Source organism: Carettochelys insculpta, chromosome 2, assembly GCF_033958435.1.
Source record: "Carettochelys insculpta isolate YL-2023 chromosome 2, ASM3395843v1, whole genome shotgun sequence".
Classification (NCBI taxonomy): domain Eukaryota; kingdom Metazoa; phylum Chordata; order Testudines; family Carettochelyidae; genus Carettochelys; species Carettochelys insculpta.
In genome coordinates, this window is record NC_134138.1 from 641,136 (window position 1) to 663,266 (window position 22,131).

At 47.7% G+C, this 22,131-nt stretch overlaps 1 protein-coding gene across 22 annotated transcripts in view; it reads right to left on the reverse strand.

Annotated features, from left to right (window-relative positions):
- Positions 1-22,131, reverse strand: part of SCRIB (scribble planar cell polarity protein) — a 341,713-nt gene that overhangs the window by 53,189 nt on the left and 266,393 nt on the right. For all 22 annotated transcript variants that reach the window (XM_074986390.1, XM_074986386.1, XM_074986388.1 and 19 more), the window contains 3 exons: positions 10,755-10,923; positions 8,656-8,745; positions 8,056-8,244 (listed from right to left, as the gene is read on the reverse strand). In XM_074986390.1, coding sequence (XP_074842491.1) covers positions 8,056-8,244; positions 8,656-8,745; positions 10,755-10,923 — 448 coding nt within the window. The remainder of the gene's footprint in view (positions 1-8,055; positions 8,245-8,655; positions 8,746-10,754; positions 10,924-22,131) is intronic.

Consider the following 22,131-nt stretch of genomic DNA (forward strand, 5'->3'; position numbering starts at 1 on the left):
CCTCTCAAACTGCGCCACCCTGTCGTGGATTACCATTCTCCACTGGGGATGCTCTTGGGCAAGGCTCTCCCAAAAGTCGACACTGATGCTGCATTTTTTCATGTGTGCCTTCAGCATGTCTATATATCGCTTGTGCTGATGCTCCCAATGCTCCTCTGTCCTTCCTCCAATTCAGAAAACAGAATCTGTTTTGGGAGGTGCTGAAAGACATCCAAACCATGTGACCAGTCCAATGAAGTTGTTGATGAATGATAATGGCTTCAATTCTGGTCATGTTTGACTCTTCCATGACACTAGTATTAGTGTGCCTAGAGATATTTAGGATTCACCTGAGGCAGCATTCATGATACTGTTCAAGTAGGTTCATGACATTTTTCTTGCAGTTGCCGGGCAGTGAAGGTCATGTCTGAGTTCCTCAGAATGACTGGAAGCCACACTGGTATTCTGGGAAAAATTCTTCTGAGAGTGGCAGGAGTCGGTTTGCAAGGACTTGAGCTAAGGTTTTCCCTGCCGTTGTGAGAAGAGAGAGGACATGATAGTTTCCACAAACCAACTTGTCACCCTTCCTGAAAAGACTGACGATCAGTGGCTACGTCTACACGTGCCCCAAACTTCGAAATGGCCATGCAAATGGCCATTTCAAAGTTTACTAATGAAGCGCTGAAATGCATATTCAGCGCTTCATTAGCATGCGGGCGGCCGTGGCACTTTGAAATTGATGCGCCTCGCGTCTCGTCCAGACGGGGCTGCTTTTCAAAAGGACGCCGCCTACTTCGAATTCCCCTTATTCCCATCAGCTCATGGGAATAAGGGGACTTCGAAGTAGGTGGGGTCTTTTTGAAAAGAAGCCCCGTCTGGACAAGACACGTGGTGGCAAGGCGCGTCAATTTCGAAGTGCCGCAGCCGCCCGCATGTTAATGAAGCGCTGAATATGCATTTCAGCGCTTCATTAGTAAACTTCGAAATGGCCATCTGCGTGGCCATTTCGAAGTTTGGGGCATGTGTAGACATGGCCAGTGTGCCTCTGAAATCTTGTGGCATCTGCTCCTTATCCCCCATCTTGAGAATCAGGAGGTGGAGCCATTTGTGGAGATCTACCTACCCTCTTTGAAGACTTTGGCAGGGATTCCATCTATTCCAGTTGTCTTGTTGCACTTCATCGCTTTGATGGCAGCCTCTTGGATTGATGTCTGCAAGATGCTGGAGTTCTCACACCTTCTCAGTCCACCACTGGTTTTTTAGAATCCTTGTTTTAAGTTGGACTTATGCCTTGGCCTTGGCATGCGCTTCTCTCTTTGTCATGCAATTGATGTTGCTTTGTGAGGCCCTAGAGGCTTTCCTTTTTCCCACAATCAAGCATTCAATTTCCACATCATTCTCAGCAAACCAGTCCTGATGTTTCCTGGTCTGGTAGCCCATGGTTTCTCCAAAAGCTCCAAATATGACATTTTTCTATTGACACCACTGTTCTTCTACATCTTCAGAGTGAACTGTTGGCAGCTTCCTTTGGAGCACTATATGGAAGTCTCTTTGCCTGATAGGGTCCTTCAAGCCTTGTAAATTGATCTTTCATTGAATCTGTTTCCTCTGACTTCTGCGTGTGGTGACAATCCTAATCACCACTGTGGATCGAATAAGGTGGCGATCAGTCCAGCAGACATCAGCGCTAGTCACTGCATATGTAAGAAGGACATCAAGCCCATCCCAAGCACGGACGATGACATAGTCTATGAGGTGCCAGTGCTTTGATCGAGGATGTTACCATGAGGTCTTAAATTTGTTTTTCTGGCAGAATAGGGTGTTTGTGGTGACAAGCTCGTGTTCTGCACATTTTGTAAGGAGGAGCACTCCATCTGAGTTGCTATTGCCTACTCCTTCCTTCCCAACGGTAGTCTGCCAGAGATCTGCATCTTTGCCAATGTTGGCATTGAAATCTCACAAGAGAATGATCCTTTGGGATGTCTTTCAGGACTGTATCCAGTTGGATGCAGAACTTCTCCTTCACATCATCTTCAGCATCTAGAGCTGATGCACAAACACTGATGACAGTTGCCTGTTGGTTTCTGGCAAGGTTGAAGTGGAGAGTCATGAGACGCTCACTGATGCTGACAGGGGCCTAATCAGCTCTGTGCTGAAACAAATCACATAATCCTGTACGTCCTTGGCCTGTGAGTTGACATGCAGCAATAGGGATGGAAATGGGTTTGACGGTCCTCACCCAACCACTTGATGCAGGAAGCACGACTGTTGGAGGCTGGCATGGTTCTCTGAATGTTGCACACTGTGTAAAACCCAGGGAGCCTGGCATGGCAATGACGCAACAACTATTTCTAACGGTTCTAACTATCTAAAAAAATTTTTTTAAAGACTGTTAAACAGCCTAAATAACATGGGAGAAAGGGTATGAAACGCTAAACTAACTAACTCTTCTTATCTTCCAGAGAGAGAGAGGAAGAGAGAGAGAAAGAGAGTGAACGAAGCTCCATCTACCCATCTACATCTGAGGAGAAGGAAGTGAAGGGGGCCATGCCGCGCACACAACAGATAGCACAAGGAGGCGCCACTGTGCTTGTGTGGCACTGGAAACCACAGCAAGAGAAGAATCTCTGAGTGCTGGTGCAAGGATGCACTGACACCCAGAGTGGAGTACCCGTGGGGACGCTACTCGAAGAAAAAAATATTTCCTTTTGTTTTAAAGTTGATGCCTATCAATTTCATTTGTTAATATCTAGTTCTTGTCTTTTGAGGCATAAATAACACTTCCTTATTTACCTTCTCCTCACCAGTCATGATTTTATAAAATTCTATCATATCCTTTCTTAGTCATCGCTCTTCCAAGATGAAGAGTCCAAGTTTTATTAATCTATCCTCATAGGGAAGCTGTTCCATACTCCTAATCATTTTTGTTACCCTTTTCTGAATGTATACCCATTCCAATATATCTTTTTTTATATCAGGCAACCACACCTGCATGCAGTATTCAAGATGGCGTACCATGGATTTATATAGAGGTAATATGACATTCTCTGTCTTCTTATATATCCCTTTCTTAACGATTCCCAACATTCTGTTAGCTTTTTTCACTGACATGGCACATTGAGTGGATGTTTACAGATGAGTATACACCACAACTCCAAGATCTCATTCTTGAGTGGAAACAGCTAATTTAGATTTTATTTTATATGTACAGTGGGATTATAATTTCCAAGGTGTGTTATTTGACATTTATGCACACTGAATTTCATCTGCCATTTTTTTGCCCAGTCACCCAGTTTTGTGGGATCCCTTTGTATCTCTTCATAATCTGCTTTGAACTTAACTATCTTGAACAGTTTTGTACCATCTGCAATTTTTGCCATCTCACTATTTACACCTTTTCCAGATTGTTTGTTTAGGTATATGTTGAATAGCACTGGTTCCAATAGAGACCGCCTGGGGAGATCATTATTTACCCCTCTCCATTGTGAAAACTGACAGTTTATTCCTATCCTTTGTTTTCTATCCTTTAACCAGTCATTGATCAAGAACAGGATCTTACTTCTTATTCCATGACATCTTATTTTGCTTAGAAGTCTTTGATGAGGGATCTTTGTCAAAGGCTTTTTGAAAAACTATGTACTAATGTATCCACCGGACCCACCTTGTCCACATGCTTGCTGACCACCTCAAGAAATTCTAGTAGATTGGTAATGCATGATTTCCCTTTACAAAAATCATGTTGACCCTTGCCCAACTCTTATCAGTCTATGCGTCTGACAATTCTGTTTTTTACTATGGTTTCACCAGTCTGCCTGGTATTGAAGTCAGATTTACCATTTTGTAAGTGACAGAATAATCTCTGGAATTTTTTTTTAAAAGTGGCATCACATTAGTTATGTTCCAAGTATCTGGGGTACAGAAGCTGATCTAAATTGTTTAGCTTAACAATTTGTTCCTAAACCTCTTCTAATAACACCATAATCTGGGACAGCTCCTCAGATTTTTTTCACCTAAAAAGAATGGTTTAGGTTTGGGAGTACTCAGCTGTGAAGATGGATGGAAAAATTCATTTAGTTTCTCCATAAAGGTCTGATTGCCCTTGAGTGCTCAGCTAGCATTTTGCTTGCCCAGTAGCCCCTATATGGTAAGTACAGGAGGTAACACAGAAGGGAGGAAAGTGTCATTCCCATACACAACTTCCTCTTGGTATGTGGAGACATGCAGGGACAAATGATGTTTGAAATGATGAGGAGAGGGATGAGGAGACACCAGTCTGGGGCCTGGCATGGGATCTGAGTCAGAGAGCAAATTCCTGGGATGGGGGAAGCCTGTTGTGTGCCACTCCTCTTCTGCTGAGCCAGCCACTTCTGAAAGCTACATAGGTCGAAGAGATTTCCATAGTTTCTCTGCTGTGCCTGGGAACCTCAGCTGGTCCTTCCTTTGATTATGGTACTTACATAGCTCCCATTGCCATAGGACCTGAGCATCTCACAACTTTTAATATGTTTGTCTTCATGACACCTCAGTGAAGGAGAGATGAAGTGTGTCCCCATTGTATAGATGGGGAATGTAGGCACAAGATATACCAAGTGATTTTCACAAATCATACAGAAAGTCTCCTGGGTTGCTGGACTCCCGCCCCAAATCAATAGACCATCCTTTGTCTCCTGAGCTGAGTTCATAGCATAGACTCGCTCTTCCCAATTTTCTGACCACAGAGCAGAGGGCACCCATCATCCTTGTAGGCCTCCTGGTTTCAGTCACATTGGAAACCAATGGGATATGGAGGCAATCTCAGTCATGGCAGAAGGTCTCAGAGGGGTAGCTGTGTTAGTCTGTATCTATAAAAACTATGAAGAGTCACACGGCACTTAGAGCAGGAGTGTGTAAAGTGGGGGGCATGAAATTTTGTAAGGTGTGGGCACAGTACGATTGCTTAACCAATCATGGAGGCAGAAGGTATCTTGCGCCTCTTGCACGTGTTGCCTGCTTGCTTTAAAGGGGTAGGTGAAGGTATTACTGGCAGCAGCAGCGGCAGCTTCTCGCACATCTCCCTTGCTGTTAAACCCTGAGCGTGTCAGCAGCGCTGCTGCCTCCTCCTCCCTGCTCCCCTCAGCTTTCAGCTGGTGCAACTGGGCTGACCAGTCGCTGCCTCAGAAAGAGTTTGCATCCCTGGCTGTGCAGCCTGCGCTCAGGAAAACTCTGCTCCCAGGTCTGCCAGCCTGCTCCAGGCTCTACCTCTCTTGCTCAGTGCCAGGGTCCAGCTTGCTGCAAGAGCAGCCTGGCTTTCCCTGTGCTGGGCTGGGCACTGACTGGGCTGTAGGAGGGGTTAGTATGTATCTTGCCACAGGGCCTCTGCCCTGCCAGCAACTGTCTGGAGCCCCTGAATTGCAGGTTTGGCTGGATCTGTTGGCTTTGGGCCCCTTGTGCCCCAAGCAGCATGCCCAGCACTACCTAGCAGGCTTTTCTCAGGCTTTTCTCTGCAACCTGCAAGAGTGTAATTGACTTTCATTAGCAAAAAGAGCATTGATCCTCCAGTAATTTGCCACTCGGGCTTGAAGAGGAGATCCTGGCAAACTGATTATTTAGAATGCTACATGATGTGGTGAACTTAAGGAAGCACTATGGCAGAACGTTCTGACTGTAAGATGGATCTGACTGCAATGATCTCGCACAGAAGGAGGAAAGGAAACCCCACTGCTGAGGCGTCATCTGCCCAGTGAGAGCAGGGGTGGAGCACTGGTAAAGCTACAATAATGCTATGTAACCTTTTTAATAACATGGGAATCTCAGATTTCCACGATCTCTGCACTGGACCTTCCATTCAACACTCTGAAAGACTTTACAAACATTAATTCATTCAGCCTCACAATCTCCATGGAAGAAGGGTAAGAGCTGCGTCTACACGTGCACGCTACTTCGAAGTAGCGGCACCAACTTCAAAATAGCGCCCGTCGCGTCTACACGCGTCGGGCGCTATTTCGAAGTTAACTTCGACGTTAGGCGGCGAGACGTCGAAGTTGCTAACCTCATGAGGAGATAGGAATAGCGCCCTACTTCGACGTTCAACGTCGAAGTAGGGACCGTGTAGACGATCTGCGTCCCGCAACGTCGAAATTGCCGGGTCCTCCATGGCGGCCATCAGCTGGGGGGTTGAGAGATGCTCTCTCTCCAGCCCCTGCGGGGCTCTATGGTCACCGTGGGCAGCAGCCCTTAGCCCAGGGCTTCTGGCTGCTTCTGCGGCAGCTGGGGATCTATGCTGCAGGCACAGGGTCTGCAACCAGTTGTCGGCTCTGTGTATCTTGTGTTGTTTAGTGCAACTGTGTCTGGGAGGGGCCCTTTAAGGGAGCGGCTTGCTGTTGAGTCCGCCCTGTGACCCTGTCTGCAGCTGTGCCTGGCATCCCTATTTCGATGTGTGCTACTTTGACGTGTAGACGTACCCTCGCAGCGCCTATTTCGATGTTGGGCTGAGCAACGTCGAAGTTGAACATCGACGTTGCTGGCCCTGGAGGACGTGTAGACGTTATTCATCAAAATAGACTATTTCGATGTCGCAACATCGAAATAAGCTATTTCGATGTTGGCTGCACGTGTAGACGTAGCCAAGTAGTGTTATCCCCAACATGCGCAGAAACACAGGAACTGTCAGAATGGCTCACACCCAAGGTCCATCTAGTCCAGTATCCTCTCTCCAGCAGTGGCCAGTATCAAGTACTTCAGAGGAGCAGGCAAGAAACCTTCCCGTAACAGTTGTGGAATAATCTGTCTCCAGGAAGGTCTCATTCTAACTCTGAATAAAAATTGGCTTATATCCTGAAGTAAGAGGTTTTACCTCTTTTCCAAAATGTCTGCTAACATTGGCTATGTCTACACGTGCCCCAAACTTCGAAATGGCCATGCAAATGGCCATTTCGAAGTTTACTAATGAAGCGCTGAAATGCATATTCAGCGCTTCATTAGCATGCGGGCGGCGGCGGCGCTTCAAAATTGACACGGCTCGCCGCCGCGTGGCTCGTCCCGACGGGGCTCCTTTTCGAAAGGACGCCACCTACTTCGAAGTCCCCTTATTCCCATGAGCTGATGGGACACGGCCATTCATTGTTATAACTGGATATTTGAGCTGTAGACACGGCCATTCATTGTTATAACTGGATATTTTTGTTATCCATGTAAGTGTTCAATCCCTACTTTATTTGGTGAGCTCATGGCATCAACGAATCTGGTCAGAATGAGTTCCACAGTCTAACTGCACATTACGGGTTTAGAAAGAAATTTTCTTTTGGCAGTTTTGAATTTGCCATCTTTTAAGTTTCAGTGTATACCCCTTTGTCTTGATACTATGAAACAGGTAAGGAAAACAGAATCATAGGGTTGGAAGAGACCTCAGGAGGTCATCAAATCCAACCCACTGCTCAAAGCAGGACCAATCAAAACTAAATCATCCCAGCCAGGGCTTTGTCAATCCGGGACTTAAAAACCTGTAGGGGTAGAAATTTCATCACCTCCCTAGGTAAGCCCTTCCAGTGCTTCACCACCCTTGCAGTGAAATAGGTTTTCCTACTATCCAGCTTAGACATACCCCACTGCAATTTGAGACCATTGCTCCTTGATCTGTCAACTGTCACCACTGAAAACAGCCTCTCTCCATCCTCTTTCTAACCCCCTTCAGGTAAGTGAAGACTGCCATCAGATCTCTCTCACTCTTCTCTTCTGCAGACTAAATAAACCCAAATCCCCCAGCCTCTCCCCATAAGTCATAAACAGGTACAATGAGAGGGAAGAGACTCACCCAAGGTTACATGACAGCCAGTGCCTGAGCTGAACTCCATACAACGAGATTTTATCTTAATGAAGTCAAGTGTGGCTATAGCATAACAAAGAGATGGCCTCCTCAATTTCTGTCAGAGATAGATAGGATTGGCTAGGCAGATAGGCCTGTGCACTGTGTTCTGGCCACTACAGCCTCTTTTATCTCTGGCCCCTAAACATTTCCTCTCTCTGATGCTACAGATTCAGTGATACAACACTAGATCCTGCCACTGAAGAGAGAGGGATAGTAAGGTCCCCTTGACTCACCGTGCTGCCCTCCACATGGCTCGTTTCTCTGCCTCCAGGGCCCGGCGCTCAGCTGGAGACAGCTCCTTCTCCTGGGTACTCAGGAACTCAGGGCTCTGCATCCGCAGTCGCTCCTGGTGCCGTCGCTCAGCTTTGGCCGTTCGCACAGGTGCCCCTGTCTCACCTCCTCCTGAGTAAACTGGGATCAACCTGGGAAGAGAGGCCAGGCATAACAAGGGGCTTGGCTCAGCCCACTGTGAAGCCCTCAGACTTCCTGCTCTCTTCCTCGAAGGAGAGGCCCCACTTTGTATCCTGTCCAAAGCCCTGAGCCCCTTGGATCTCCTCAAAGGAAGGATCTGACCATACCTCCAGGCTCCTGGCTCCTACTCAGTAAATAACCCATACTCCCCATGCACTGTACCCAACCCGTGCCCCCGCTTCCCTTCCCAAAGAAAGGTATCTGCCCCATATCCCCTGCTTCCCCAACGCCTGTCTGTTACCATTCCCTGCCGAAAGGCAGAGTGGTCTGGACCACTATGTGGCAGTCTGTGGGCAACAGGCAGGTGGGGAAGGGGCTGTTGCTGTGCAATTCACTCCTCCCGCTCCTGAATTCCCTCTTACCCAGACATGGAGTTAGGCCTCTGGTCAGGCTTGAATCCTTCCTCTAGTGAGTTCCTCTGGGAGTTGCTGTGCTCATCTGCCTCAGCGATCCTGGCAGCAACACAGACATGTCAACCAAACATGCTCAAGGCATGCATACCCTGGCAGGTTCAGAGCGCAGACTCCCTTCCCATGGACCTGAACCACAAGAAGCAGACACCACTGCTCAGTGCAGTGATAAGCTCTCTGTGCATTTGCCTGACAGCTTTGGTATCAGGCACATAGAATATCCCTCCAGCCCCATCTGCCTGCAGCAGGCAGCCTTCATGTGAGCAGCAATCTGTAGGAATGAGTCACCTGTAAAAGGGTAAAATGGTGAAACTGGAACTCACAGATCATGGGAAGAACCTCTCCCATCCTATGGCAGAAATTCAAGAGGTTGGGAGAAGTCTGACATGTATGCATCCTCTTTGCGCTGCCTGGTCTCTGTTAACACACAGACTGCCCTGCAATATGGGAAACTTCCCCTCTCCTTCCACATCCAGGCTGGAGATTTCTCCTTTGAATCTCAAAGAACCAACCTTTCTATCTGCTCTGACATCATGAGTCTCAGCAGGTCCAGACTCTGAACATGCCCCATTTCCATCACTGCATCTGAATCCTTTCTGATGTATGCATCTATCTCATCCCATACAGGACATCCACACCCATGTTCCTCACCCAGAGGTCTGACTGTGTTGCCACAGCTGGCTGTATCAAGTGTATATTATTGTATTCACCTGCCAGCTCTTTCCTAAGTCCAGCCTTGCTCCCTCCAGCCTCCATATTCTCATGGGTGGCTGTCTGCTTCTTGCTTTGCCTTTGCTGATATCAGATCTTTTTGAAGGTACAAAGTCTGTCCTCAGACATCCCTCCAGTGCTAAGACCTGGGCTAAGGGGTGCATTCTAAGCAAGCCACATCTTGTGCATTCCTGTTGAACCCAACATACCCCACGTGCAAGTCAGAATTTTGCCCTAAATAACCAACTGAAGTTTGTTTTTCCTATCACAATATTGCCTTTAGACGTCTTTCCCCACCCAGACCAGAGAGAAGGAGTTGATGGGGGAGGGGGGGTGACAGTTCAGAGTCCTTCCTTCCTCCCATCCTCTTCTCTCCCTTCTTGACCTCCTTGAAATGCACTAGACACCAACTGAGCAATTAGCCTGAAGTGCAACAGAGCCAGTGATGAGGGTGCCATTTATACCACTCTCCAGCAACTGCTGTAAGACAAACTGGCCCACAACCTTTCGGCCCACCAATGGGAGAGAGTTAAGGGCCCCTCCTTCTGACCTTCACAGACTGACACTATCTGAGCTGCATCTGGCTGTGGGGAAAGAAGGGATAAACTGTCGCTGCAAAGACTGAATGTTTGCCTACTGCCCTTTTTCAGTGGTTCTCTGTAGCCCACTTTAGTATGTGGGCCGGGGGGAAACTCTCACTAAGGAGGTATAAAGGGAGGAGTTTCTGGTCTGAGACCAGGTGAATACAATGGGAAGATGGGCACCAGAAACTAGAAACAAAATGAGGGCCTGGACTTCCCTAGTATGGTCAGGCGGCATGGGAAGACTCTAACCCAAAGCTTATAAGACAAAGATGCTTGGCCCTTTGGTCTAAGAGGTGGTCCTGCCATAGTTTTAGATGACAGTTAGACAAGATTCTGAGACAGTTCAAAGGCAGCATCCTGAGATTTATTCCATCTGAAGACCAATTTGACACCTGTGATGCAGATTTGCAGGACAAGAAATAAAAGTAGCACCAATGCAGAACTGCAGCCCTAGGAAAGAGAATCCAGCAGACACAGGCATAGTGCAAGGGCCTAAGGGACAGGGGCTGGGAGAGGTTCAGCAAAGAGGTGTGTATCCTGATCTAGCCACAACTGCATGACTCCAGGTACCCAAGGGCAGGATCTGGGCAGCCACACACGAGGAAAACGAGGACCTGGAGACAAACTACATGCCTTGTGATGACCAGCTCCCCCCATAAAAGTGATGGGGCCGGCCCAGAACTCCCCGCCAAGGCACAGGTGATGCAGGCATACTCCTAGGACACAGCTAGATTTTGAGCTGCCAGTTGGTCTTACCGAGTTGCTGGGGACTGAACGTTCCTTCCATTTAATCTTTTGATCTTGTATTCCACTCCTTCAATGACAACACTGGACTGCATGCTCATATTGGACATCTGCTTCCCTGCATCTTCCTCTTCCTCCTCTTCCTCCAATAGCAGGGCCCGTTTCTGCTGCAGTTTACGAGCTGCCAAAATGAGACAGACCCATATGAGCGTGGAGAGACCTGGAGAGCTGGCTGCTACCAATGATTCCCATGGCCACTGAGGCTCATGGGAACAATCTCCAAGTAGGTCCCTTCCCTCTAAGGGCCTCTCTCCCTCTCTGCAAGAGAGTCCTGCCGTTTCTGTAATTATCTTTGACTATATCTACACTAGAAGCATCTATCGAAAGAAGTTACTGTCGACATGGAAATCTCAACAGAACCTCTGTCAACAGATTGCATCTACACACGACTTGCTCTGTTGACTGAGAACTGCCAGATTGCACTGCTCTCTGGTGCCAGAAAGCGGAAAGGCAGCTCTGCAAAGGGGGCTGCCTGGCAACCAGAAGCCCTCTCTGTTGACCAAAGTGTCTACGCTGCACTTTTGTTGACAGTACTTTATCTGGAGATTGTTATGCCTCAAATTTTTGAGGGATAATGCTGTCGAGGCAAATGCATACTTCTGCCGAGAATCTGAAGATGAAGAACGTATGGTGCACTCAACACATTCTGTACCCCACTTACATAGCAACCAGAATCCAAGCCATATCAAATGCAAGTGACCTTAGCTGCAAAGTGCTTTGTGAACTGATCACAGTGGGAAGCTGAAAGTGCCTTAATTTTGTCATAAGTGCCAGATTGTAACAGACTCCACACCACTCGAAAAAGTTCTGCGGGATGGCTTTGTGCAGATGCAATATGGATGGAAAAAACAGTTTCCTTCGCTGTCAACACAGCTCCAGAGTAAGCTCACGATTCAGATCTAACCCATACTCGGCTGGACTCAGCTCTGGTTCTCACTAAGCAGCATTCTAGCCGTCCCATGGATCTTTTTGCCACCATCAGTTCCCCAGAGAACCAGGGAGTGAAAATGGCTTGAGTAGCTTGAAGAGGGTGTTGAGGAGCAATCGTGTCAACTGCCTGGGCTACCTCGGTGTTCATATATTGACTAGGACATCTACAGGACCATTTCCCAAAACAGCTGTATGACCTCAAGAACCCTTCTGGGCCCATCAGCCTCTGAGGGCAAGCCATCTTAATTAGTCCCCTGTCTCTGGGGAGGGGAAGGTCAACAGATAATCTAAATTTGACAAGGTAGCGATCAGTCCATGACAAAGGCAGTGTAACCACATCCCTTATCTCAAGAGCTCTACCACCCTTAGTCCAAAAGACGAGATAGAATGTATGACCTGCAAGGTGCATGGGGACAGTTATGTCTTGGGATAGTCCTAACATTGTCAAAATATCCATAAAATCTCAGGCTGGACCAGACAGGACAGCCTCAGCATGAATATTAAAGCTCCTTGTGACCAAAAGGCTTGGGGTCCTCAACACCACGTTTGAAACAATCTTGGCCAGCTCAAGCAGAGCATCTGTTGTACAATGAGGTGGATGATATACAAGTAGAACACCCAACCTATTCTGGCCACCCAAAATGAGGTACAAGCATTGAAATCTAACACTTTATACCAATCTCATAGAATTAGAAAGGACCCTGAGAGATCACTGAGTCCAGCCCCCTGCAGTCTCAGCGGGACGAAGCACCCTCCCTGACAATTTTTTTTTTCCTATTTGCCCCAGATCACCAAATGGCCCCCTCAAGGATTGAACTCACAATCCTGGCTTTAGCAGGCCAGTGCTAAATGTTGAACCAAGGCCTTGGTCAGTGAGATTGTATCTTGATAGCAAATTGCCCCCCACCCCCCCCGTGCCGTGGCTGGTGCTATACACAGTTGGGAACAATTGGGAAAGGTCAACACCTTCCTCCACTCTCAGCCAGGTCTCAGTAATACAAGCCAAATCGGCCCCTTTATCCAGGATTCAATCATGGATAATAGTTGTCTTGTGGGATACCGACCCGGCATTCAGCAACAGCGCCCTCCAGGCTGATGGCCAGGTGTGAAGATTCCCAGAGTCACTGAGGCTGGGAACCTGACCAGAACAAGGAATTGTACACAAATGTGTAAACCTTGTTGCTCTTGGCTGGCCAATCCCAACTGTATTACCATATCTCCGCCTACCTGTTACAACTGGCACAGTGCTAACTAAACCCTTCCCCATAACCACCCCATCTGTGCCGAAACACACAATGAAAAAAATAAACGCAACCCTTCCTTGACCTTCAGTCTGGGCAGGAAGGGGGAACTTCCTCTCACCAAGAACTTTCCTCTGCCCTCACCAGGGATTGAATAGGCCACCACATAAATAAGTGAGCTGCTCTCACCAGCACCCACAAAAATCACAATTTATCACACAACCACCACAACATGCACCCTTGCCCTCCGTCTACCCTGAAGGACTACCACAAAGGACAGCCCTACTTGGCTTCCCTCTTCATTGCAGCCCACCGGCTGTGGTGTCCTCCAGGCTTTAAGGCCGCCCCGGTAATGGCTGCAAGCAATACCTGCAGCTGAAAGTTCTCAGTCCTAATGGGCAGGCCTCTTACCCATGAGATACTGCAGCAACAGCAAATCAAGGTCTTTCCTCCAAAGGGCTAGGAAAGATGTTAGTCTTTTATTTTAAATAAATAAACAATGAATATTGCTAGCCATAGATGCCAGATGGGTCAGATAACATCAAAAGATGGCACTATATTATATTCAGAGGCACAACAAAAATAGCCTTTACTAACACAACTTTACAAACATGAATTTCGCAAGCCCTGGAAAATGATGCCAGATAGCCATTGTCATTTTTCTGGTTAACTGAAAGGCGAATTGCACTAACATCTATGGCACATGCCGGTTAACAGAGTTTTCTGGATAATTAAACGCTGGATAACCATGCTTGTACTGTGCCCTATACTATGCTGCCACTAGCTGCAATTATTTACAAATGAGAGATCTAAAATGGTTGGCTACCCTTCCATGGCTGTTTTCTTTATGTGTTGTTCATATTGGCCGTGTCTACACAAGCCGAAAACTTCGAAATGGCCATGCAAATGCCCATTTCGAAGTTTACTAATGAAGCGCTGAAATACATATTCAGCGCCTTGTTCGCATGTGGGCGGCCACAGCACTTCGAAATTGATGTGGCTCGCCGCCGTGTGGCTCGTCCAGACGGGGCTCCTTTTCGAAAGGACCCCGCCTACTTCCAAGTCCCCTTATTCCTATGAGCAGATGGGAATAAGGGGACTTCGAAGTAGCTGGGGACCTTTCGAAAAGGAGCCCCATCTGGATGAGCCACGTGGTGGCGAGCCGCGTCAATTTCGAAGTGCCGTGGCTGCCCACATGCTAATGAGGCACTGAATATGTATTCCAGCGCGTCATTAGTAAGCTTCAAAATGGGCATTTGCATGGCCATTTCAAAGTTTTCAGCTCGTGTAGACATAGCCATCCATTCCAATTAGGTGTGTGCTCACCATACGCACAATCACTGGGAGGTTTTGCTCCCAGCAATACCTGTTGCATTGGCTATGGAGCCCGCTGGAGTCACACCTTCATGGTGCCATATATAGAGTCCTGCCATCCTACAATCAGGTGGGTCTGGACTGGACACGAGCAACACATCTTGAAGAACAGTTATGAAAAGTAGGTAATTGTTTTTTTTTCTTTTTCAAATGCTTGTTCACTTTGATTCCACTGAGGTGACACAAGAGCCCTACTCAAGGTGTGGGGTTGGAATTATGGAATCACTGACTGGAACACTGCTCTGCTGAATACTGCACTGTTTCTGGCATGTTGGGGAATAGTGTAATGGGAAGTGAAGGTATAAACTGAGGACCCAGTTGCTGCTCTACAGATCTGTTGGGTTGGGTCCTGGGCCAGGAAGGCTATTGAGGACACCCAAGCTCTGGTGGAATGCATTGTCAGTGTGAGGGTATCGACTTTTGCCAGGCTGTAGCACAGGATGTACACGATGTGGTCCATGAGGATATTCTTTGGGATGACATGGGAAAGCCCTTCATCCAATCCTCTACTGAAGCAAATAGCTGGTTTGAATTGTGAAACAGATTTGTTCAACATAAAAGCCAATGCTCACCAAACGTCCAGGGAATGGAGCCTGTGTTCATGGCTGTTAGCATGAGGCGTCAAGAAAAAGACTGGAAGAAATGTGTCTTGGCTGGTGTGGAAATTTGAGACCACCTTCAGGAGGAATGTTGGGTGAGGTCGAAACTGGACCTTGGTCCTTATAAAAATTTGTATAGGGGAGTTCAGATGTGAAGACTCTTGGCTAGTTATCACGAGCAGGCAACCCATTTTATATGACAGACAGAGCAATGAGTATGTCAGTAATTGCTCAAAGGGAGGCCCCATTATCCTCAAGAGTATCAGGCTGAGGTCCCACTTGGGGTTGGATGTTGGATTTGGGGCTATATTCAGTCTAGTCCTTTAAGGAAATATTGCACCATTGGACTAGCAAACACGGAGATGCTCGCCTCTCCTGTGTGAAGAGCCAAGATTGTGGCTAGGTGAACCCTTATTGATGAGTGTGGAAAGCCTTGCTGTTCCAACTTTAGCAGGCAGTCCAAATATAAAAGGAACTGAAGACTGCATCGGGGGTTTAGCTTTGTGGACACCAAACTGAAAATCTCTTCCCTTTGGCTAAGTAGGTAGCCCTGGTCCATGGGCTTCTCCCTAATGAGATCTGAGCATGTGAGCTCTAGCGGGTTCAATCACATAATTTCCAGACCATGAGGTGGATATACTCAAGACTGGGATGCTGAATAATCAGGTCTGGAACTAATGTTAGGGTGACTGGGGTATCCAATGAAAGGTCCAGCAGCATGTTTTACCAATGCTGTCATGGCCAGGTTGGTGCCACCCAGATCACTGAGGCTTCATCCTTCCCGGTTTTGAGGAGGACCTTGTGAATGAACAAGATAGAAGAAAATATGTAAAAAGAAGTCATCCTTCCATGAAAGAATGAATGCATCTGCCAGTGGGCCTCGGCTGTGATTCAGGTAAAAGCAAAATTGTATACACTTCCTGTTGTCACTTGTGGTGAAAAAGTCAGTCTGGGGAACATCCTCCAGTTGGAAAATATTGTGTATTATGTCCAGGCAAATGGACCATTCATAATCGTGAAAAGATCTGCTGAGATAGTCCACTAGCTCATTCTGAGATCTGGGGAGGTGGATGCCTCCAGGAGTAATGAGTGGCTTATGCAGAAATCCTAGAGTTTGAGGGCTTCCTGAACCTAAGGGAGAGGAACTGCTTCATCTTGTCTGCTGATATAAAACACTGCTGCTATCCATCAAGACTGATGTGCACCTTCCCTCAAGAAGAAGCTGGAAGGTCTAATAGACCAGATGAACTGTCTCAGCTCCCTGATGTTCATGTGCAGCAAAAGCTCCACTGGGGACTAGAGGCTCTGAGTTCTGTGCTCTCTGAGGTGCGCTTCCCACCCAATTGCCAAAGAATTGGTGACCAGACTGAAAAAGAGATGTGATACAGAGACAACCACTGCATACCCCCTGGGAACTGAACCACCAGTGAAAAGACTCAAGTACCCATCGTGAAAGCATGACCACCTTGTTTAGGCTGCATTTGCTTTTTCGATATACAGATGCGAGCCAGGCCTGGAATGGTCTGAGTCTCACAAGTTGCATCACATTCACACAAGATTCCATGTGCCCAAGGAGCTTCATGAAATTCCGTGCATGGATGTAGGAAATCATCTGAGGTCTTGTATGATGTTGTGGACGGCCTGAAAGTGGAACTAAAGTAGGAATGCTCTAGCCTGCCCCAAACTCCATTCTCTGACTAGGAGGTGAGCATTGGTTTCTGTGTGTTTAACAAGAGACTAAGTGCATTGAGCATGGATATTACCAGGCTGACCTGTTGATCAACGTGTGTCCTGGAATGGCCCTTTGCTACCTGAACCTGTCTTTTCTGCAGGAAGGTGGCCACAACTGACATGCATTTGATGAATATTAGAGATGCCAATGACAGGCCGAATGGGAGTACTGAAACTGGCAGAGCATCCCCCACTATAAACCTTAGAGAGCACCTGTGGTGTAGGATTATGGAAATGTGGAAGTATGCATCCTTCAAGTAGAGGGTGACATATCAATCTCCTGCGTACAGGGATACGATAATAGCAGAAAAGAGAACATCCGAAACTAGCTTCCTCTTGAACCTGTTGAGGTTGCACAGGCCAAGGATAGGTCTGAAGTCCCTTTTTTGCTTTCTTTATTAGGAAATACTGGGAGTAGACTCCTTTGCCACTGAGCCTCAACAGTGCTTCCTCCAAACCTCCTGCCGATAGGAAGATTTCTATCCTGCCCAAGGAGTTGCTCTTGATAAGGGTCCCTGAGGAAGGACAGGAAAGAGACCATGGAAGGATGCAGTGTTCTGAGGAGAATTGGGACCATGCATTGTAAAAATAGGATAGATGTGGTGAAAAGGGGAAAGGAGGATTCAGTCCTCAGGATGATATGTGTCTTCAGGCGTGCATCTCCAAAGTCCTGCCTAAGGCACGGTGGTTGCCTCAACAACCAAGACACTTGATTGTTCAGGGGCTGAGACTGGCAAGACTGGCTTTGGTTTCTGCCTCTTCTGTGGTTGTGGTCCTGCCAAGGATGAGCTTGATTTAGTGAAGGAATAGGCTGAGGCCTAAAGTGTCCATGCTGGCTGACCTGTGAGTGTAGCCCAATGATCTCAGAATGACTAAGGAGTTTTTCAAGCTATGCGGTTTTTAGTCTGTTTTCCCTGAGAACAGAGTGACTCCTTCAAACATGAGACCTTGTATTACCTCAAAGACTAAAAAATTCATTACGGCACAAGCTTTCATTAGCTGCAACTCACTTAATCAGATGCATGAGGTGAAAGAAAAGTTTTCACTTCATGCACCTCATAAGTGAGCTGAAATTCATGAAGGCCTATGCCATAATAAATTTTTTAGCATTTAAGGTGCCCCCGGACTCCTTGTTGTTCTTGTATTGTTTGTTAGACTGATGAGTGCAGTCAGGAGCAATGTCGTATCGCAATGCCAAAGGACATAGCACAAGTTGCCAGCAGCAATGCCCTGGCTACCACCTTACTGTTATCCATAAGGGTCAAGAATTTGGATTTAGAGTCCACTAGGATGAGTTCCAAAAATTTGGACCTCACATCCCACATAGCAGCTAAGGACTGCTTGCTGATTGGCAATATGATATGGAGCCCTCTGGTAGAGACATCTTCCTCCTGAAGAGATCCAGCTTCTTAATGTCCTTAACTCAAGAAGTAGGCTCCTGGTGTCTTTGTCTCTCCTATTCATTGACTGCTGTCACCAGCAATAAGTCCAGTGGACCAGGCGGTGGGAGGGAAGAGAAGAAAGTATTCATAGCCTTTAGAGGGCAGGAAATAGTTTCTTTCAATCCCCTTCCCTGTGGGAATCAGAGTGGGACAGAGTTTGCCACAGGGTCTTTGCAGCTGTAGTAGTGATGCTGGTGCCACATGTGGGCTGGTTGCAGTGTCAGTTTTGGTGGGGGTAGCTGCTGTGGATGCCTCTGAAGGGTCCCTAGGCATGGACACTGCCTTTCCCTTGGATGCAACTGAGAAGGAGCACCACAAGATGGGCCTCTCAGCATGAGGGTACACCCACAGTGTCTGAAAAGGCCACCACGTTGGCATTTGCACAGTCTGAGTGTGCTGCCAATATCGATACTGGCTCCTTTGTGTTACACAGGAGTCTGCCTCAGAATCAGACTCTGAAGAGTCCAAACACGGTGACCGAAACGGTGCCATGCCCATTTGTCCTGGGGAAGTACGGTGGTGCCTTGTCAACATGGGTTTCCCCCTGGACTGCACCAGTGGTCTCTGTTGATCAGGAGAGTGCAGCCCAGTCAAGGCTATGGGATCTGTGGAGACCACCTGGAAGGTACCTAAGTCCTCCACTTGGCCATTCTGCAGTGATACTGGACTCAGGCCCTGCGATGAGCCCAGAATTGACGGTGCCAGTTGCTGTATAGACAGGGAGGAGAGGTCCAGCACAAGTCATGATCCTTTAGGTGGCTCACACTATGGTGCTCAAGAGAGGTAGTGCTCCCTGTCCATATTCCTGTGCATCCTGCATAGTACAGGCAACAGAGCAGTGCTGCTATTCTGCCCAGAAAGCAGTCTTTGGTGTCAGGGAGTGCCAGTGCTGAGGGCCTCTCACTGCACAATCCTTCCTCAGTGCCACATGCAGGACTGAAGTCCGCGTACTACATACCAAAGCCAAGGAATCCAGAGCTCTATCCTTGGGGCTTGACTTTAATGGTGGATTAAGATCTGCTTTCATCAGCAGCCACTTCAACATGTGGTCCCTTTCCTTCTTGATGTCAGGACCGAATCCTGTGGAAATTTTGTACTAGTCCATTGACCATTTGGTGGTAGCAGGGTGAACATCCTATTCGAGAAGGATAAAGAGTTAAACCCTGCTCTGGGAGAGGGCTGAGACTGTGGAGCCAGCAGCTGGGGCAATTAGCTAACAATTAGGGCGCAGCTGGGGCTATATGAATAGGGAGTCCAGGAGAGGAAGAGCGAAGACTCTTGCTCCAGACCTGTCTGCCAAGGAAGCTACAGAGGGTTCCTGAGACAAAGTAATGCAGGGGAAAGGCAGGCAGAGCTGAAGAGCTCTGGTCTTATCCCTCTCCCAGGCTGCGGTGCCTGAAATAATGCCCAAGTGTACTAGCATTGCAGGGGGGCAACCAGGGTAGGAGACAGTAGTAGGTCCACAACCCCTCGCCAGTGATGGGGGCCATTTCAGACTCCAGTTAGCCCCGAGGTAAGGGCTAGTTGATGACGGGAAATGAGTCACTGAGGAAAGCGGGTATAGGAGCTTGGGATTCCCTAGAAGGGGAGGAGGACCTCAGAGTGTGCAGGCACTGAAGCAGGGTAATACCGAGGGAAGAGCATCACAGTCTGGGAGGGATGCAGGTCCTGGTACATAAGTTGCTGTAGAACAGAAGACAGGTAATAGTGGGTGAGGTACCAGCCCAAAGATGGCTTGTTGGATGCTGAATTGAGCTAATTCCCAAGGGACCAACAGGAAGCACCATGGTGGCAAGTCGCTCCCAGTTACAGGTGGGACTTCCCCAGGCACTTTAAGCAAGCCATGTATGGGTCACTCTTTGTCATTGGCTTCCAGCAGCCCCAGACAGTATAAACCCCTGGGATCAAAAAACGGGATGAAACCACCCTCCACACTCCAGTAACGAGGGTGAGCCCCTTGAGAAATTTTTTGGCAATCGTATGGGCAAATACTGAAAACCCTTCAATGTGACCTCTAAATGCTGTAATAGCCGCCAGATGCACTCGCTGGGAGGTTAATGCTAGTCCCGAATCTTTTAGATGTACTATATAGTCTAGGATAGGCTAGAGGGGAGGTGACAATGGGTCCGAGTGATGCCCTGAGCACCAGACTACAAATCTGCTCCACTTCGAAAGGTATGTAGTTCTAGTAATGTGTCTCCTATTGCACATTAGGATGCCCCAAACTTTTGCAAAGTAGGTGAGTTCAGAGCCATGGAGCCAATTAGGAGCCAGGCCTGCAGATGTGGCAGAGTTCCTTGGTTCTGAGTAAGAAGGTCTGTCAGAAGGAGCTGGGGAAAGTAAAGGTATGCTGACATTCACTGTAGAAGAGGAAACCAATGCTGTAGATCCCATGCCAGGGCCACTAGTATCCTAGCGGTGAATCCACCCTGACCTTGTGCCTTTGGAATTAGCATTGTGAGGGGTTAAGGCATAGGACAGAGGCCCTTCCATGTTAGTAAGAATGCACTGCCCAATGATCTGTGCCACACTCCCACTCTGGAGCAATACTGACAACACTTCTTGTTGTGACAGGAAGCAAACAGATTGACAAGGAGAGTGTCCCAATGACGGAACAAGGAACAGAACACTCCATTCTGACCTTCCCATTCGTGATTCGGTGTGAAGTGTCTGCTCAATGAGTCTGCAGCCACATTGCTGAGCCCAGGTAAGTAAGATGCCACAGTTGCACCAGTTCCAAGGTCAGACTGACTCCACACTGAGGGAGCATAAGCAAGCTCCTCCCTGGTGATTCATATAATACATTGTCGCCACATTGTCTGTTAGTATTTTGATGGTGGAACCCTGGACGTGCTGTTGGAAATGTTGGCAAGCCCTGAAGATAGTTCTGAGTTCCAATAGGTTGATATGTAGGAGGAGCTCCTGAGGGGACCAGTGTCCGTAGTGATGAGCCAGGAGGGCTGCTTGGGATGAAATGGAGCCCTGAATAAGAGATTCTTCCTGATCTCTCACCAATGGAGAGAGGAGAGGATTGCGGGTGGAGGTGCAGCTGAGGGTGGAGATTGTGGTGTGCACTGTTGTAAATCATTGCCATTCAGTGCTGCAATGATCACAGGTGAAGCCTGGCACATTGCACAATGAATGCTGTGACTGCCATATGGCCCATAAGTTTGAGGTATGTGACCACTTGGACTGTAGGGCTGTCCCTGAAGACATATATAAGACCCTCGATAGTTTGAAGCCTGAGAAGCGGTGGGAAGGCCTGTACTGTGGTTGCATCGATGTGAGCCCTGATGAATTCCAGCTCCTGTTTGGGCTGAAAAGTAGGCTTTTTCTCATTCACAGGAAGGCTCAGGGAATAGAGCACAGCCCTTGTGGTGTGTGTCATCTGTGCTGTCTCCAAAGGAGAGGGCACCTCACGGAAACATTCATCCAGAAAGGGGGATATCATGACTCCTTTCCAATGAAGATCAGCGGCGACCACTGTCAGAGTATTGGAGAACACTCTGGGAGACGCAGAAAGTCCAAATGGGAGGATCCTGTATTGAAAACGATCCTTCCCTAAAGTAAATCAAAGGAAACTTCTGCGAGCTGGATGAATAGTTATGTTAAAGTAGGCAACTTGAAGGTTGAGAGCAGCAAACTAGTCACTGAGATCTAGAATTCAGATTATCAAGGCAAAGGTCACCATCTTGAAACACTGCTTCCACACATAGAAGTTAAGTAGGCATAGGTCCAATATTGGTCTCCACCCACCGTTCTTTTTCTTTGTAAGGAAGTAACAGGTATAGAAGCCTTTGACTCTGAACTCATTGGGAACTTGCTCCACTGCCCCTATGGATAGGAGATGGTTCACCTCCTTGTGCAGCAATGTCTCATGAGAGGGGCTGGGGTGGGTGGTGTGGGAGGTGGGATGGGGGTGAATGGAATTGCATATCTGGATTTGACTATCTATAGAACCCATCTGTTGGTGATGATGGAGGCCCACTGATGGAAGAAGGGCCATAGCTAA